Below are 19038 nucleotides of genomic sequence, written 5' to 3'. Positions count from 1 at the left end.
TTCAACCATTTTGAATTTATCTTTGTGTACAGTGTAAGAAAATGGCCCAGTTTCCTTCTTCTACAAGTGGCTGTCCATTTCCCAGCACCATTATTTGAAGAGACCTTTTTCCATTGGATATTCTTTCCTTTTCTGTCAAGATTAGTTGACCATAGAGTTGAGGGTCCATTTCTGGGTTCTCTATTCTGTTCCACTGACCTATTTGTCTGTTTTTATGCCAGTACCATACCATCTTAATGATTACCACTTTCTAACTTGCCTTGAAGTCAGGCATTGTGAGGCCACCAGCATCTTTTTCAACATTCCTCTGGCTATTTAGGGTCTTCTCCAGTTCCATACAGATTTTAGGAATATTTGTTCCAGGTCTGTGAAAATGTTGATGGTATTTTAATAGGGAATGCACTGAATTTGTAGATTGCTCTGGGTAGCACAGACATTATAGCGATATTTATTCTTCTAATCCATGAGCATGGAATGTTTTTCCATTTCTTTGTGTCTTCCTCAATTTCTTTCCTAAGTATTCTGTAGTTTTTAAGAATACAGATCCTTTACCTCTTTGGGTAGGTTTATTCCTAGGTGTCTTACAGTTTTTGGTGCAATTTTAAATGGATTGACTCCTTAATTCCTCTTTCTTCTGTCTCATTGTTAGTGTATAGAAATGCAACTGATTGTTGTGCATCAATTTTTATATGCTGCCATGTTGCTAAATTCCTGTATGAATTCTAGCAATTTTGGGGTTCTAATCTATTGGGTTTCCACATAAAGTATCATGTCATCTAAGATGGTAACTTTTATTGAGAATGCTTGTAGAGGAATTTTTTGTTTGACCTGAAAAGGAAATTAATACTAGCTGACCTCAAAGGGGTCTTACAAATATAAGGCTCCATAAGTTCAAGTACACTTTCTCATTTCATTTGTTATATATCCTGAGTAGAGAAAATTGGCAAGTAACTTAAGCAATATTAGTCAAAATCGTATAAACTCTCTTAATTTATCCTATAATTACATTCTAATACTCCCTGCACTTAAACTTCATTGTAGTTTTTCTAGCAAGGACTATCCTTAACCTGAAGAGGAAATTATTGGCATTGTCTTAAACATTTACTTCTCAACTACAATTTTCTGAAAAGACTTTGTATCAACTAACTAAAATTTGAGTATCTCAGTAAAATTATGCATAGTATCTTCCCTTGAACGGTGGCCAACAACAGATGAAAAATTAGGAGATACAGATCAAAAGCAATGTTTCTTCAAACTTTCCAATATGCTATAGATGCTCTGCTACAGGAACAATATTCTATTTTTTTCAGAACTCATTAAAAATGTCATGTTGCTAAATAATATTGTACCTTCTCTTAGAATAGCTTGCCTTTACAGCAAAACACAATATTGATAAATATAAATGGATAAGGAGACTAGATGACTTACATACTACATCACATCACTTGATCTCCAGTTGTTAACATAGCATCTTGTACTTTAGTTTCAATTTTCTATAAAACCAAACACAAGAAGCCCAAAGAATGGCTAGGCAAGCAGAAAACAAAAACTTTGAAGAACATCACTCTTCAGGGTACTCCTAAGCTCCTCACAGTTTATAAACCTCCCTGCACTAAAACATCTGGCTGTTGAGCTACATGATAATTTTCAAGTTAGTGCCCCTATTCCAATAGAGTCAACCACTTGACTCAGTGGGAATCCTCTTGAAAATATCGTGTAGAAGTATGTAGATACTATGCCTGATATACTTACTTTTCTTTAACTTCTGAAGCCTCTCCTTCTTTGTCTTTATCTTCATCAGACTTCTCTCCTTTAAGCATGGGCTGAGAAATTATATCGTCCGTGAAAGAACTGAAGTAAGATTTGATAAACTGTGGAGATGGCATCAGAGGTTCACGATTCTGAAATTTAATCATGTTTAAATATGTCCAAATGAGAAAACACTGACCAAAGAAGTGGGTACATTTGTACAACACTGAGGATGACTGCTGTAAAAATTGGAATCTCATTCTCAAATAACTGAAGAATATTAGGCTCCAAACCACAAAACAAGAGACAGTGAAATACTAAAGCTACCCATCCCAGCTGTTCAAAGCAGGTTTTAAATGACACCTCCCTAGGGCTCTTGGATGGTGTAGTCAGCTAGATGTCTGACTCTTGATTTCAGCCTAGGTCATGATCTCAGGGTCATGAGACAGAGCCCTGAGTTGGAGCTGAGCATGGATGGAGTCTGCTTAAGATATCTCCTTCTCCCTCTGTGCCCCTCCCCTGACAAACAGATATGTGTGGTCTCTCTCAGATAAGTAAGTAAAAATTAAATGATAATTCTATCCAAAGATATTAAAATCAAACCTAGCACTACTCACGAAAAGCTAAAGGTGAAATGAGGAACACAGGAGGCAAATCATTGCTGAGTTATTTAAAAATTATCTCCTTCTAGCACACCTGGTTGACTCAGTACAGCATGCAACTCTTAGTCCTAGAGTTATAAGTTCGAGTCCCACATTGGGTGCAGAGATTGCTTAAAAACCAAATCTTAAAAATAAAAATGTAATAAAAAAATAAAAATGCTCTCCCTCTGGTCTCTGTCCTAGAAGATCAGCATCTTAATTAACCACTCAAGACCACATCTTACGCAGGTGCTGTAATGTTAAGTCTACTTACCACGGGGTTTCATGTGAAGATCTCCATTACAGTAAACGCCATTGAAAGTCCAAGTGAAATCACACTTCTCGTTTAAATTACTACTTTTTGGCATGGCAACCTGATTCATTGTTATAGAAGTATTTTATTTCTCCTTTTAGTCTGATTAGGATACAGTTTTAAAAAGGGTAGAGGGAATAACATAGCTTTAAGGCTCTTATAATATAATCTGGATCCTTTATCTTAAAAATTCAACACAAAGATTTTAAATTGAAATATGGTATTTTAAACTGTATGCATAACAAATACCATTTCTGTTATTTTGGTAGATTTAATGCCTTTGTACTCGAAGGAGGAAAAAAAAAGGAATTTGGCTTTGTAAGTAAATGACCTAATCGAGGATAAATGAGATTGGGAAAGAATAACAGGAAATCTAAGGGAAAACCTGTATTTCTGTGGAAGAGATTAAATGTTTTAATCTAGGATTATATAAATAGTTTAAATCAAATGGTAAAAAAAAATAAATCAAATGGTCACTTCAAGTGAAAAGTATGCTTAACTTCTGTATTTCACTAAAGACTCTGCATAGGAATATAAAGTGGTAATCATTTGCCACTTTAAATAGCAGTTACTGAAGGCTGAGTAAATCATTAATGTCTTTTAGTTTACTATTTCAGTTTGGAAAAGGCACCTCTCTACCTTCTATACAGAATTACAAATTTAAAATGAAAACAATATAAGTAACGGACTTAAGTATCAAAGGAACAAGATACAAATTCTAGCTCTGCCACTTATTAGCCATGTGACCTTGTACACATCATTGTCAGTTTTCTCATTTCTGAAATGGTAATAACAATACTTGCCTTATTTATCTTACAGGGTTGTTGTAAAAATAAAAACAATAATGTGAAAAGTATCTTGAGATTTTGTGCCACAAAGGTGGCATACAAACAGATTAAAAAATGTAAGTAGAGGCACAGCTGGGAGAGTGATCTTGGGATTGTGAGTTTGAGCCCTATGATGAGTGTAGAGATTACTTAAATAACTTAAAAAAATATATATATGTAAATGGAAACTGATTTGGAAACTATGTAAATGTGGGTTATCTTTTATTTTCTTACCTTAAGTCCAGCCAATATAATCAGTCAACAATAACATTATATAAATATACACAAGGAAACTAGGCTCTCTCAAGGTTGTGAGACTGTTACATGGTATTTACAGTGTTTTAAGGATCCCCAGTTCTAGGAAATGCTCAAAGGAAAAGGGTTCCAGAGTTTAAAGACATGAGAACAACTACAGCTATATTCCTCTTGGTGGAGATTCACAATATATCCTAGCACATTAAAGTCCTGCAGAGAAGAAATATTCACTGTTTAACTCAGTGAATATTCAGGAGGGCAAAAGTAAAAACACGTCAGCTTATTAAAATCAATTTAAGAGAAAAGTTATTCTTAAAGAAAAAAGGAACAACTGCCTCAATATTACTGAAGTTTAGCAGAAGATCTCCAGTGATATTTAGTCTGTGTGGTACTCCCATGACACTCTACTTCTATCCTTCCATAACACTTCACCCTATTATGCCTTTTACACTGATTAAGGATTTCTCACTAAATTGTTAATTCTGTAAGGACAAGGGCCATATCTATCTACCCTTCTAAAATCCTCACCATGGAGTTTTATTTAATGAATGTTTCTTGAATTAAATCATCTGTTATAGACTGCATAAAACCAGTGTCAACTTATATAGTATTGCTTTAAAAACTTTAATGATACAGACAAGAGTTGGCAAACTTTTCCAGTAAAAGACCAGTAATAAGTATTTTAGGCTTTGCAGGCCCTACAGTCGTCACAACCACTCCACTCTGCTGTCTTAGCTTAAAAGCAGTCAAAAACAGTATCTCAGTGCTGTGTTCCAATAAAACATTATTTATACAAACAGGTGGCAGACTGGATGTGGCCATAGGCCTTGTTTGGTGACCCCTAATGTAGATGAATTCTTTCAGTATTCTCCAGATACCATATTGGAGATAGTCTACATTCTTATTTTGAAAAGATAAGACACACAAGCACAAGATCACAGGAAAAGGAATATAATCCAGATCTAATATCAGTTGTCACCATTACTATCACATCCAAGTTTAAGCAGTGTAAATTAAAAATGACCCTTAGTAATGTATAGTCCCTCTATTGATCAACTCAGATTTACCTTGTATTTTTCTTTGGCTTTCTCTTTTCCAAGAAGTTTAAGAACTTTATCAGCTAACAGCATGCTTTGTTGATTTTGGAACCCTTCTAGTATACACACAGCAGTGACATCTAGAAATGATGGAAAAGATAAAAGTAAAACATTATCACAAAGACGATCAGCAGCATCAAATGGGCACAATGTTACCATAGAAAGCCAAACCAAATTGACAGCCTGATGTAGCTATCAATTTCATTTCCAATAAATTAAATCTGTTCAACACCTTAGTTTTATAAGCTCTATAATCAAATTCAAAGCTCAGGAATTCATTCCATTTCTTTGGTTATTCGCTTTCCTCACCTGTGAAATCCAAGGGACTATACTGCATGGTTTGTGATGTTTCTCACCACTCTCACATTCTACATAGTAAATAAACAAGGAATCCAGGAAGATTCTCTTCTGGCCAGTACCTAAAGGCCAAATCAATGAAATGTGGCTCTCTCATGTCTGATTCTTTTTATAGGCCTCAGAGTTATTCCTTGTGTCCAAAGCCATCTGGCCACAGAGCTCTCAATTAAATCTGCTGCAAAATACCATTTTCATCTGGTTATGCCACAGCTCAAGATAAATTGGTTTCAAATTTAAAAGGTCAGTGGTTCCCTAAACTCTCAACCTTTCAGAGTACTCAAACACTGGCTGTTCCCATTCTTTCTGAATTCAGTTGCTCAAAATTCTAAATCCTTGCTCCTCCAAACAAGTCCGTCTGCTGGATGTTCCCCTGAACCTGGTAATGCCAATGTCAATGTCTTTTTCCCCATCCCATTCCTCCTAAGATTCACTTAACCTCCTTTCTACTAATTGGTAACTGTTAGTAACTTCAACGTTGGCTCAAAAGTCAGAATTCTTTTACAAAGCAACCATCCTTCCACCCACCACCAAGGCACACGACACCACAAAAAACTCAAATTTTTCTAAAATGTTCTCTAAATCACCCTCACTTGGTAATCCAGACTTTAAAAATAAAATGGCTTTTTCCTTTTAAATAATGTTATTTTAAAAATTAAGTATGGCAAAATCTGATTATTGATGCTTTTAAAGCAGATTTAGCCTGTAGGAATTACACTTTGGTTTAGCTCCGTATCACCTACAAAAATGTACTTTAAAAGCCAGTGGCCAATATTCTAACTGAAGTTTTGGAAGCAAATATGGCCAATTAGAGGCCACAGAATATTTATAGTATTTACTGAGAATGAAAAATTGACTTGATGCTTTGTACTGACTGCATAATTTCCAATCAGGTATAAAATCATGTTTCCTTTAATGATTCATCTCAAAACTGTTTCATAGTTATATAGGATAATCACTAAAAATATACAGAATTTTAGCAACACTATCACTTGCTAACACCTATTTTCTGATTTCTTAATCACGGAATTACACTGAGGCTCATTAATTGCCAAGTTAAAAATGTATAGTATGTAAACTTCAAATCTTAGTACTAATTTAATTCCATAATTGAGAAGGAATAATACTCAAGTATCAGGCAATCTCAATTTAAACTAGAAAACAAATTCTCAGTTGGGGAAGAATCTAACCTTTAAATACAAGTGATTTCTCTACTCATGAGCAGAGTTTCATATAAATTTACCAATGACTACAAAGCCTTTAGTAATTTTCATTATGTAAACACAAAAATACCCTCACCTTCTAAACATTCCTTCTTATTGTCTAGCTTCTCGTGGGCTTTTGCACGTCTAAAGAGAGCTTTCACATATTTGGGATTAAGTTCAACAGCCTTTGTACAATCTTGTGCCACCTCTTTCCATTTTTGCTGTAAGTAAAAGTATTAAAAAAAAAGTCACACTAAAGGAAGCACCGTTCAAGAGCAATCAGTTTTGGGAACTTAACAGGCTGAGTATTAAAGGGTTCCACAACACACAGAAATATTCCCAATACATAAAGAGAGTTAATATCCACAATATATTATAACAGCTCATATAAATACCTGTAATAAAGAAAAGCAACCTGATTTTCAAAAACAGGCCAAAGACCTACTTAGGCCATCTTTCTACCACCAAATCTATAAACCTACCTGCATCTCTGTGCTTATGTCATCTCCTTCCCTGCTGTCAGAATTAAGGAAGTGCCTCTCTTCATCAAAGGCTACCCCTCCACCACTTGTGATCTGGATCCATAGTGTCCCCACTTCAAGGATGTCACTGTTTAGCTATTTCTCCCCTGCATCAAATTACATCTCTACTGAAGAAGCATTCCCATGAGCATAAAAACACTCGCTCTAGAATTTTCCATCTTTTAAAAATCCTCCTTTGATTCTATAATTCCCTGCAGCTACTACCCCATTTCTCAGCTCCTCTCTATTGCCAAACCTTCAAAGAATAGCCACTCTACTTGATTTGTGCCTACCTCAATATGCTCCTTTCCCAATTTCCTTTGCTAAATTCTTCCCTTCTACCTGAGTTCTGCAAGTGGAACTCTCAAGGCCTCATTTCTTCTCTCCCTAGGCAATTACATCTATTGTCTTGCCATTATAAAAAATCTAAAGTTAGAGGACTCCTAAATATGTCTCTTTAGCCCAAACCACTCTTCTAAAATAGAGACATTTCTTAATTCAACTTCTACTTAGCTGTCTCACTCCTTCTCCACTGTACTATTACTAACATTCCTGCTTTTCTTTACCTTTCACATCCAATACAACAGCAAGTTATTGGTCTCAACTTTCATGTTTCACCTAGGCTACTACAACATCATTCTTATTTGGTCTCCCTGTCTCCACTCTTGCCTCCACTCTATATTCTTGATAGAACCTGAAAGCAATTTTAGAGGATGTTCCTGCCCTACTTAAAACCCTTAAATATTTCCTATTACACTCAGAATTAAATCCAAACCTCTTAAACTTTGCAAAGTTTTGTCTCATCTGCCCTCTGCTACCTCTCCAGTTGAATCTCTTTATACCAGGATCCTTTATAATTCTTTAATAACACCAAACTCTTTCCTGCCTCAGAGCAATTACACATATGGTTTCCTCTATTTGTAACACCATCTTCTCCACAGTTTTATGCATCTACCCCATCTCCAGTCATTCCTATATTACAGATCAGGTTAATTCTTTAAAGCATTTATGAAAATGTCATTGAGTAGTTCGTTGTTTGGCTCTCCTTGAGCTCTACGCATAATTATTTGCTTTTATAAACCCAGCTCCTACCACAGTAACCTTCCGTATAGGAGAAAGTCCATAAAATTTGGTTGAACAAATAAGTGTGGAGAACAATTGCCCAATAACCACAGAAAAGGATGGTCAACTTTAGCAACATCTCAAAAAGTGTAAATTAAAACAATGACAGTATTTTTCTCCTACCAGAATGGCAAGTATTATTAAGACGTAATATAGTCCGGGAGAACAATGGAAAACAAGCATGTTCATATAGTATTGATGGGAGTAGGTATTGATGCTGTCTCTCTATATTCCATTTCTAGAATTTTATCCTCCCCAAAGTATACAAAAAAAAAAAAATACTTACGAAAATATTTACTCAAACACTGAATGCAATAGGTAAACTAGGAAACAATCCAAATGTTCATCAATAGGAAGTTGTTCTTCAGTATACAACCATACAACACCTATTACATATAGCATTTCAGAAAGAATGAAACAAACGTGCTAAGAAAAACTACACAAGTTGTAGTGGCAACTGAAAGAATATGTTACAAACAATATATGTAATAAGTTTGGTCTTTCCTCTCCCACATATGCTGCTATTAACATATATGGAGACAAAAAGTTGAAAAAATTGACTCAAACTGTTGAAAAGGATGGGTCACCAGAAACTGTCGCTTCCTATACTAATTTTACAAAATCTGTAAATATAACTTTGGGTTTTATTTGTATCCAGCAAAACTAAGCTCTGTTCTTAAAAATGTTATATAATTAAAGGATACGAAAACAAAAAGCCTATAATTTCAAAATAACTCAATTTATTAGATTTGAGTGGTATTAACTGAAACATTATGCAAATAAAACAAAAAGAAAATACCTAAGATACATACCAACTGTTCAAAGGCAGCAGCTCTGTTTTGATAAAATGTGGAAAGGTCAGCATTCTTCTCTATAGGGCACAAACTGATCGCCTCAGTATAGCACTGAATAGCTTGTTCATATTTTCCTGCTTTAAAATATTTGTTGCCTTTGTTCTTGGCTGCTTGGGCTCTATCAAGAGAGTTCTAAAATGAGAGGAAATAACACTTACCAATACTCAAGAATAGATTCAGATCAGTGATTAAACAGTGATAAGCTGACAGGAGAAAAATGGGGAAGCAGTATGGCTGTTTACAGTGTAAGCTGCTTCATATACATACTTCATGGGATAAAGTCTCAGTAGTAGGACTGCTTAGCCAAGGGTTTATGTATCTTTTTTTCTTAATACAAGTTTTTATTTTATTTAAATTTTGGTTAGTTAACATACAGAGCAATTGGTTTTTGGAGAATTCAGTAATTCCCCACTTACATACAACACCCAGCGCTCCTCACAAGTGCCCTCCTTAATATCCATCACCCATCTAGCCCGTCACCCTCCACCCACGTCCCTCTATCAACCGTGTTTTTTCTCCATCGTTAAGAGTCTCTACAGCTTGTTTCCTTCTCTTTTCTTCTTTCCCCCCTTCCCATATGTTTTGGTTTTTTCCTTAAATTCCATAAGATTTATGTATTTTTAATTAAAAAAAAAAACTGCCACAGTACTTTCAATTTAAAGATCCACTTTCCTGCCATTCCTGCCAGCAAGAGTCGTGACAGCTAATTTTTGCCAGTCTAATGGGTTCTCAATCAGGTGATCTCTGGATAGGACACATTTAACAATGTCTGGAAACATTTCTGATTGTCACAACTGCAGGAGGTAGGGGTGAGTAGCTGCTGTTACCTAATGAATAGACACCAGGGATGCTGCTCAACATTCTGCAATGTATTCATCAACACAAAGAATTATCAGATCCAAAATGTCAATAGTGTCCAGTTCATTGAAAAAAAAACCATGACAGAAAGTAATATTCCAGTATTATTTTAATTTGCATTTTCCTCGTTATTAATAAATCTGAAAATCTCATGTTTACTAACCATGTGGTTTTCTTATTCTGAAAACCATTAATTCATATGCGTTACTATTTTTGTTAGGCTGTCAACAGTGTAGAATAGATACTAGAAACACTGCCATCTTCATTATAATGTTATCCCAAATCTGTTGTTCGTTCATCAGTAAATTTTTTTACTCCTATCTTTGTTTCAGAATCTTCCTAGGGATGCCTGGGTGGCTCATCAGTTGAACATCTATCTTTGGCTCAGGGCGTGATCCCGGAGACCCAGAATCAAGTCCCATGTCAGGCTCCCTGCATGGAGCCTGCTTCTTCTCCCTTGTCTGGGTCTCTGCCTCTCTCTCATGAATAAATATAATCTTTTTTTTTTTTAAAGAACTTTTTCCTGGGGGACTCAACTTACATACTTCATGTGTACAATATGGAAGAGTTGGTAGTTACCACCTACTAAGGACAGCTATGAGTACTTCAGTCAACATTTGGGAAGTATTCTGGAGACGATTCCAGTTATTCAGGATCTAGCTACTAAGTCTAGGAGCTTTGTGGCATGTCTTAACTCAAAACTGTTTGTCAGCATCATCCAACTTTTTTTTTTTTTAAGATTTATTTATTTATTCATGAGACACAGAGAGAGAGAGAGGCAGAGACATAGGCAGAAGGAGAAGCAGGTTCCCCACAGGAAGCCCAATGCAAGACTTGATCCCCGGGACCCGGAATCATGCCCTGAGCCAAAGGCAAACACTCAACCGCTGAGCTACCCAGGTGTCCCAGCATCATCCAACTTTAACAAATATGTGATTATGAAAGAATATATACATCTTCAATAGGTAAGCACCAGCAAAGCAGAAGCAGCTGCCCTTACAAATAACTTCTAGGAATTGTGAAAGCCAAGTGGCTTAGGGACCAGGACATCTCACTCAGAAACAGAAAATGAAATAGCAACGCTTTTTTGCATCTGCTCTTTTTTCCCTTACTCTTGCTTCATTTTTCTTTGCTGCCCCCCTCTCATTTTATTTTATTTTTAAGATTTTATTTGCTCATGAGAGACAAAGAGAAAGAGAGAGAGAGAGAGAGAGAGAGACAGTCAGAGGAAGAAGCAGGCTCCATGCAGGAAGCCTGATGTGGGACTCGATCCCAGATCCTGGGATCACCTCTGAGCCCAGGGCAGATGCTCAACTGCTGAGCCACCCAGGCATCCCCCCCACCATCTTAGTACAAATATAGTTATTTTTTAAAAGTATAGTGTGCAAAAGACTTGTTGGAAACCCCATTCATGTAAGTTCAGATATATTAATAACATTTTTTTAAAGTAGGCTCTACACCCAACATGGAGCTTTAATTCCCAACCCTGGATATCAAGAGTATGGGCATGCTCTACTCAATGAGCCAGCCAGGCACCACCTCTGTTCAGAATATTAAACAGCCAGTTTAAGCCAACTAGTATCAATAAGGAACATATTTTAAAACTAGCATGTAGGAAGATGAAAAGAACCAAGAAACCACAAATAAAAGATGAATATAAAATCTTTCATTTGTCAAAAGCCTTAGTCATCTTTCCAAAACTTTTGACAGTGAAAAATCTTAGCACAAAACATCTGCCATAGAAACCAGGAATCTCTTACATGGCTGTAGACTATAGGAGGGCAACTATCAAGATGATTGCTGGAAAACTGCATTTGAAGCAACCTCAATAGTCCTCCCACTCCACCAAGAGAAGCAGAAGTCAGATTGAAGTATCTGACTCCTGATTGTGGCTCAGGTCATGATCTCAGGTTAGTGAGATTGAGTCCCGTGTTGTGTTGGGTGTGTAGTGTGCCTAAGATTCTCTTTCTCCCTCTTAAAAACAAAAGAAAGAAAGAAAGAAAAAAAAGTTTGTTTTAACAGAGCACCAATTAGACATCTTGAAAATTAAAAGGGATTATTACAGTCAACTCAGTAGATAGCCTAGGACTGCATGTTAGAATGGGCATAACTGAAGAGCAAATTAACAAATAGAAGGTGGAGTCAAGGAAATCTGCCAGACTGCAGTGAAAACAGAGGCTAGGGAGGTGAAAAGTTTGCAGGAAAAATTAAATGACATGGACTATAAATCCAGATGTTCCAACATCTATTTGAAGTTTAGAAAGAAAGGCACAGAAAGGTATGTTTAAGGAAGTACTAGGAAAATTCCTGGAGCTAAAATGACACATTTTCAGATACATCACAGTTAAATCTCCCAACAAAAATCCTGAAAGTTTTTAGGTAGAAAAAAAAGACTATCCACAAAGGAAGAAGAACCAAACTGGTCTTAGAATGTCACCAACATGAGGCACTAAAACACAGTGAAGTAATAACTTTAAAGTTCTGAAGATAGATTATCTTGAGCTTAGAGTCTTATACCTAGCCAAACTAGCTTTTAAGGTTGAACACAAGAACAGAAAGAGGTGGTGCAACTCTCTTACTACAAAAATAAACTCCAAACTGGAGCAAATGATCAATACAATAAATAACAAGTAGAAAGGGGAGGATAAAGAAACAAAAAAGCAGTTTACGTATAGCAGGAACCTTAAACTTATTAATAATAACAATAAATGTGAAAAGGTTAAATCTCCATATTAAAAAACTATGCTGCCTAGTAGGAGTGACCTAAAACAAAATGACAGGTTAAAAAAAAAAAAGTAAAAAAAGTTACAGAAGACAAATACTACGAAAAAGAAGGCAGTATCAGATAAATAACCATTAAAAAGCCTCGGATGGAACACAGAAGAACCGTTTTATTGATAAAAAGCACAGTATGAGTATGCCAAGAACACATCATAATCACAAATCTTTATGTGCCTAATAAAACTTCAAAATAATGAAACTCAGTTACTTTTGACATTAAACACCAAGAAAAACATTCTTCCAATTTCTGGCAAAAAGTTTACAATGTTTCTAAGTCATTTAGAACATGGCTTATACACATCCTTAAACACTAAGGACTTTATGTAGAAAATAATAAAATTAAAAGCATGTGAGAAGTCTATTTGGTTACAAACCTACTGAAGATTTACTTAGTATTTTTAATAAAGATTTGCAGATTACATAAAAAACATTTTCTGGACAGAGTAATAACCTTATTTCATTAACAGAAATAGGCAGTCAACTCTTTCCTGTTTACTAGAAGTTTAAGGCTAATATCAGAAAGAATACTAGAGAAAGGAGTCATAGCAAGGCCTGACAAGTTAAAAGAACAGAGAAATAAGTACACAAGGCTTCCTTCTACTTAGGATAGACACTTCTTACTTTTATTCAGCAAAGTCTGTATCAGCTTAAAACCAATCAAGTGAACCTTTTAATTAGCTATTTTCCTCCACTTAGTAAAGTTTTACAATAGCTCCTTTTAAAATTATTAAACATTCTTTACTTTTTAATTAAATTAATTTCTGGCTGGCTCAATCATTAGAGCATGTGCCTCTTGATCTCAGGGTTGTGAGTTTGGGCCCCAACCTGGGTGTAGAGATTACTTAAAAGTAAAATCTTAAAAAAAAAATTTCCTTTAACTCCTAAGGCCAAAATCAGAATCTGCTTAATTGCCTTATTGCAAAAACAAACAAACAAGCCACACAGGTCTGAATGACACTCTGTGGAAAAGGATCATATTACAATAGGCAAACCACCAAGCTGCAGATTTTCCTCCACTGCTCCTCCACTGCCACTCCCGAAAGCAACTTAGCTACATTTTCAGGGAGCACGATTTTGGTTAACATCCCTATCACCCTAAGCTCACTGCCTGCCCCAATACTTTCTGTCCAACTATTTCTCTTCATTAATAAAAATGCAGAGAAATAACAGCATTATAAAGGCATAGTACAGAAAAACTATTTTGTCCCATTGATGAAATTTATGACAAAAAGCTGGTTAACACAAGCCTAGCCTTCTCTTGTGTCAGGAACTAGATCCCATTTTCATAAGCTTTGAGGTCAAAACCAGGAAGAAATTAAAGTATATGCACTGGACACAAAGTTTATATTAGAAAACACATGACTAACAATTCTTTATGAGCGATTTTAATTCCATCCTATAGGAATCCTTTGTACTACTTTTCAGTCACTCACCACCAGTCTACATTCTCAAGTTATAATAACTTTCAGAATTAAAATTGAAGTTAGAAAGTAGGTCCAAAAGACAATTTTGAAAGCATATTTTATAAATGAAAAATGATGACATACAGGTCTAAAACATAATGGGAACATCTCAAAATGCTGTATCTTTCATACGGTCTATTTGCATATCTAAAAGCTACCAGGAGATTTAAAAGTCTATAAAACCATTTATCTTACTGGAAATCACTTTTGGTTTGGGTAGTCTTTTCAGGTTCTGAACATTCCATGATAGTTTACAATAAAAACCTGTGAAAATGCATCTCTGCATTTCTTACAACAAATTTTCTAATCGCTTTGAAAATTCTTTTTAAAAAGTAAATTGTATCATGTCATTCCCTGCTCAAAACCCTCCAATAATTTCCCACTACCATTACCTACATACAAGACTGCAAAATTCTGTTACTCTACCTCAGACACATACTCAATTTCCGTACGTGGGCATAAATTCAAACTGAATACCAGTCAGAATACAGATGAATCATGAAAAAGATACTTACATCTGCCTAGGTCACATAAAGCATGATTTAAAATGGCCTACTAGAAAACTTAGTCTTTTTCCCCCATCCGCACTTAGTTTCATCTCTTCAGAATAACTGTCCAGTAGAGTCAACTCCATGACTTAATGTGGTTCTGCTAAATGAATTCAACAGGGACACCTGGATGGCTCAGCGGTTGAGCGTCTGCCTTCAGCGCAGGCCGTGATCCCAGAATCTGGGATCGAGTCCCACATAGGACTCCCTGCGAAGAGCCCGCTTCTCTCTCTGCCTGTCTCCCTCTGTGTGTGTGTGTGTGTGTGTGTGTGTGTGTGTGTCTCTCATGAATAAATAAATAAAAATCTTTTAAAAAAATGAATTCAACAAATATTTGGCGCCAAATCTTATAGCAAATCTTGAAGTTAATGCATTAAGCAAAAAAAAAAATCAACTGTCAAAATTACTTTTGAAGAATTTTTAACGGAGTCTCCCACTGGAGAGGTGGTAGATGCTATTACTAACCTCATTTTACAGATAAAGCAACTGAAGGCCAGAGAGACTAATCTGCCTAAGGCAGGATTCAAATTCAAGCAATCTGACTCCAGGTTGCCTAAACTTTACTTCTGTACTGCTTGGATTATCATCCATGTTTTATAAAGAATATCATTAGAATCACACCCACATTCACATTCTGGAACTAAAAGAGTACAGATTAAGATATCATATCTTGCTCACTATTGATTCTAGGGCAAAAGGTCTTTATATGAAAAGACAAAGAGACTTGTCAGCACAATTAAATCTTTTTCTTTCTTTATGCCAAGCAATTATAACTGAATTCATTTTAGTTAAAAACACATTTGATATAACTCCACCATACAACAACCAACAGGATAGTCTTTATCCTGAAGGAATACTAGGGGCAGTGCAAGAAACAAACAAGTAGACTGGTAATTCCCCTAAAGAATTACCACTAATTTAAAAACTGAAACTCCAAATCATATCAGGAAAATATACATTAGGTGATTAGTAAATTGTGTTATAACCAGAAAATTATTAGACCCAAAGTAACAACTGCATATATACATACACACACACACATCCAGAACAACTTGGGTAAGACATAAGAATTAAAAACAAATAACTCAAGTAATAAATGTAAAAGGAAACAATGAGGAAAGTGTGCACACTGTGCTAGAACTTGTCAAGCAAGAAGCAAAACCTAGGAATCTGCCCCACACCTTTTGCAGAGGCATATCTACTCTGGAAAACAAGTAACATTTTAAGACCAAAGCAACATATTATAGTACCAGTAAATTTAGTGGAATACAAAGTTAAAAAAAAAAAATCAAAAAGGTACTTACAGGAATTGCTCTGGAACCAAAATGACTGACAAAGGACAGTCAGGAAAATACCCCAAGGTGAGGGAACCATGTGGTAAGTGCTATGTAAGGGAAAAGTTCAGAGTTCATGTAATCACATAGTGATATGCCCATGTAAAGAGTTCCAGAAAAGGTTACATGACCTACATGTTGTGATTTGAATGAGAAGGTAGGAGTATTGGACAGTGTTCACAAAATATCCAAAGGCAAAAAACATGCAAAAATGTCAAAAGATAAAGTTGAAGAGGTAAGCAGTATCAAGATCATGGAGGGTCTTAAATGACCATGAGTTTGAACTTTATCTTGTGGGCAGCAAACAGAGCACCACTTAATGATTTTAAGCATGGGGTAGTCAGGATTTATTCTGGTAGTGACAAAATAGATAAGAGAAAGACAATTAGGGGAGCAGTTATTTAGTTGAGAAATAATGACAGTGGGAAGGTAGTAGTGAGACCTAAGAATTTTCTGGATGTTTTCTGAACTGGATGTGGAAACATGCAAGGAGCAGAAAAAATGATATCCAAGTCTTTGGTTTGGGAAACTAGTTAGATGAGGCACACTGATAGGGCTATTATCAGGGAAAAAAAACAACAACAACAACAAAAAACAGGAGCCCAGATGTGATATATCAGTGAAGTAATGAAGTGAAAATTCCCCTTAAATGTGCACCTCTTAAGAGGTCGAGGCTACAGACAAGAAATTAGGGAGCTATCAGTATAGGAGATAAATAAAGCTCCTGTAGAGCAAGCAAACATCCAATGAAGGTATGAAAGGAAAGAATGCTTACGACAGAACCATGAAGATCACCAAAAGGGAGAGGCAGAGAAAAGAGCTTGGAAAGGAGACTGAACCACCAGCAAAGGTGGGATCAAGAAATTCTTAAAAAGCAGAGAAAATCAGAATACAGTAATCAGAAGCCACAGGAAGTCATGAAATTAAGAGAAGACTGTGAAGTATTTCCAGGGATCAAATGAGATAAAGACTGAAAGGTGTTCATTAGATTTAGTTACATAGGAATGTCACTGGTGACCTTGATTTTTAAAAAATGACTAGAAACTCATTTGAGGAGAGAATTACTTCATTTCAAAGCTGACTGAAAACAGCAGGTTACCCCTAATTAAAATGTTTAGGTACATCTCTCCCTTCCCATTCTAGGGTGCTTGGATTAGTGATTCCTAACCATTTCATATGGGATGATTCCTGTGTAACATTAAAAAACCTGAATACCAGAATAACTATTTTTTATCATCAGATTAAAAAAACAACAGGATAAAAAGCTATTATACAGTCAATGAAGTTTTAAATAAATGCGCATTTCAAAAAAATCCCTAGTTTGAAAAAAGAAATGCCTAAGACCTCAACCCGTCCCGCCAGAATACCATTACTTGGGGTGTGGGTGAGGTGGTCCCTTGTGATGACAACTCAGACCCAGAGGCCAAGAAGCCCTATGGATAAAATGATCTTAAAAGAATCTTTCCAACTTTGGAAATCTGTAATTCTTCAAGCTTTTTTTTTTTTTTAATTACTGAAACAAAACGGCACATCATTGTGGGTTTTTCAATGGCTCAAAATGGAACATGATTTAATACTTAAGTACCTCAATCTCAGATGCTATCAACTGCAATCAGATGCCTTCCCCGTTAAACAGAAATATGAATTTCTGCTTTTGCTTTCCAGTGTTTATTCCAGAAAAAAAGATAGTTGGATACAGTCTACATTGCACACGAAAATCTCAAGCCAGATAATTTTATTGGTTCATTTTATATGAGGCAAATGTAGGCCAAGAGACAAAAACCACTGAATTTTATTCACTGAACCCTGAACAATGTTTGTCCATTCCTTCATCCCTTAAAAATTACAGCTATTGCTCAGGTGGACAAAGAACAGCTAGGGCATCAGGGTTCTGCTAGTTTTTCCATCAGTTGAAACAAATGATCTCCTTATTACTAAGGTTGCCCACTGAAAGGTGCTATTCAAGTATAAAGCAATTTCTCCAACCTCAGATAATAAATTATAACTGGTGATCAGTTATAAACAGATGGTACATCTGATGGTATATCTAATGATAACTTTAAGGACCAGACTATAAAGAAGACAAAAAATAGTCTTTCAGTATTTACTGACCATCAGTTGAAACATAAATTTCCTTGAGAGAAATGGCAAAGACACTCTTACTGTTGCTTTACTGAAGCAAGAATATAAGCTCACAAATTCCTTAAGGTGAACAACCCTATGTGTAAGTTTTTGCGCAGTTTTATTTTGGGCCAAAAATAATAAATCATTTTAAAGCAGTTCAAGTTACACAAGTCAATTTTAAAATCTAATTTTTAACATCAACAACTTAAAATTGTTCTGATAATACAAAACACCCCTAAATTCAAAAACCGTATCACTTTTGACCCAGGCAATGCTGAAAAACTAAAAATGGGATTTAAGAAAAATCTAAAATCTGAAAGACAGTTTGCTAAATTCTATACCAATGATATACTCAATTCAAATACCAAATGGGTGAGATGGGGTAGTATCTGAAACTGCAGGAAAACAAAAGTCAGTTTCATATATAAAAATTCTTTTTATTTTTAGTGATCATAGAACTAAAGGCTTTCATAGATTTCTCGTTCATTGACTATTCTCCTGGGATTAAAATTAAAGTAATCGATGAAACAGGAAATCACCACAGAATTTCAGACATAGGAAAATGACAAAAGGGAGAATTCAAAGAATCCCCGATTACCGCTCTCATTAGCAGCATTCAGAAACACCAAATTCAAAGGCTGGAAAACACATAAAAGACCTAAATTACTGTAAAGCTCTTAGAGCCTGGGGAGGACCCCAAGACCAGACAGACAAAGTGACTTTCCCAAGGTAACTAAGCAGGGGAGCCCCCACAAAGCGCCCACCTCCTGGGCTCACAGCCCCTGGGCTCTTCCAGCACACCACACTGCGTCTGTTCTACACTCAAAAGGGGGGGGGGGCAAGGTCTTGCCCTCCCCTTACCAACACTGCCCGGCTCTCTCCTAGCCTGGCCACATTACGGCGATTCACTTCTACGTCAAAACTTCCTTTAAGGGGATCCCTGGGTGGCGCAGCGGTTTGGCGCCTGCCTTTGGCCCAGGGCGCGATCCTGG

At 36.0% G+C, this 19038-nt stretch overlaps 1 protein-coding gene across 2 annotated transcripts in view; it reads right to left on the bottom strand.

Moving 5' to 3' along the window:
- TOMM70 (translocase of outer mitochondrial membrane 70) overlaps window positions 1-19038 on the bottom strand; it is a 34976-nt gene that overhangs the window by 14327 nt on the left and 1611 nt on the right. For both annotated transcript variants that reach the window (XM_055315969.1, XM_055315970.1), the window contains exons 2-5: window positions 8897-9070; window positions 6536-6662; window positions 4853-4962; window positions 1753-1901 (exon numbers count right to left, since the gene is read on the bottom strand). In XM_055315969.1, coding sequence (XP_055171944.1) covers window positions 1753-1901; window positions 4853-4962; window positions 6536-6662; window positions 8897-9070 — 560 coding nt within the window. The remainder of the gene's footprint in view (window positions 1-1752; window positions 1902-4852; window positions 4963-6535; window positions 6663-8896; window positions 9071-19038) is intronic.

The sequence above is a fragment of the Nyctereutes procyonoides genome, unplaced genomic scaffold, assembly GCF_905146905.1.
Source record: "Nyctereutes procyonoides isolate TBG_1078 unplaced genomic scaffold, NYPRO_anot_genome, whole genome shotgun sequence".
Lineage (NCBI taxonomy): Eukaryota > Metazoa > Chordata > Mammalia > Carnivora > Canidae > Nyctereutes > Nyctereutes procyonoides.
Note: the sequence above shows the minus strand (reverse complement) of the source record. Positions and strands in the feature narration are given on the sequence as shown.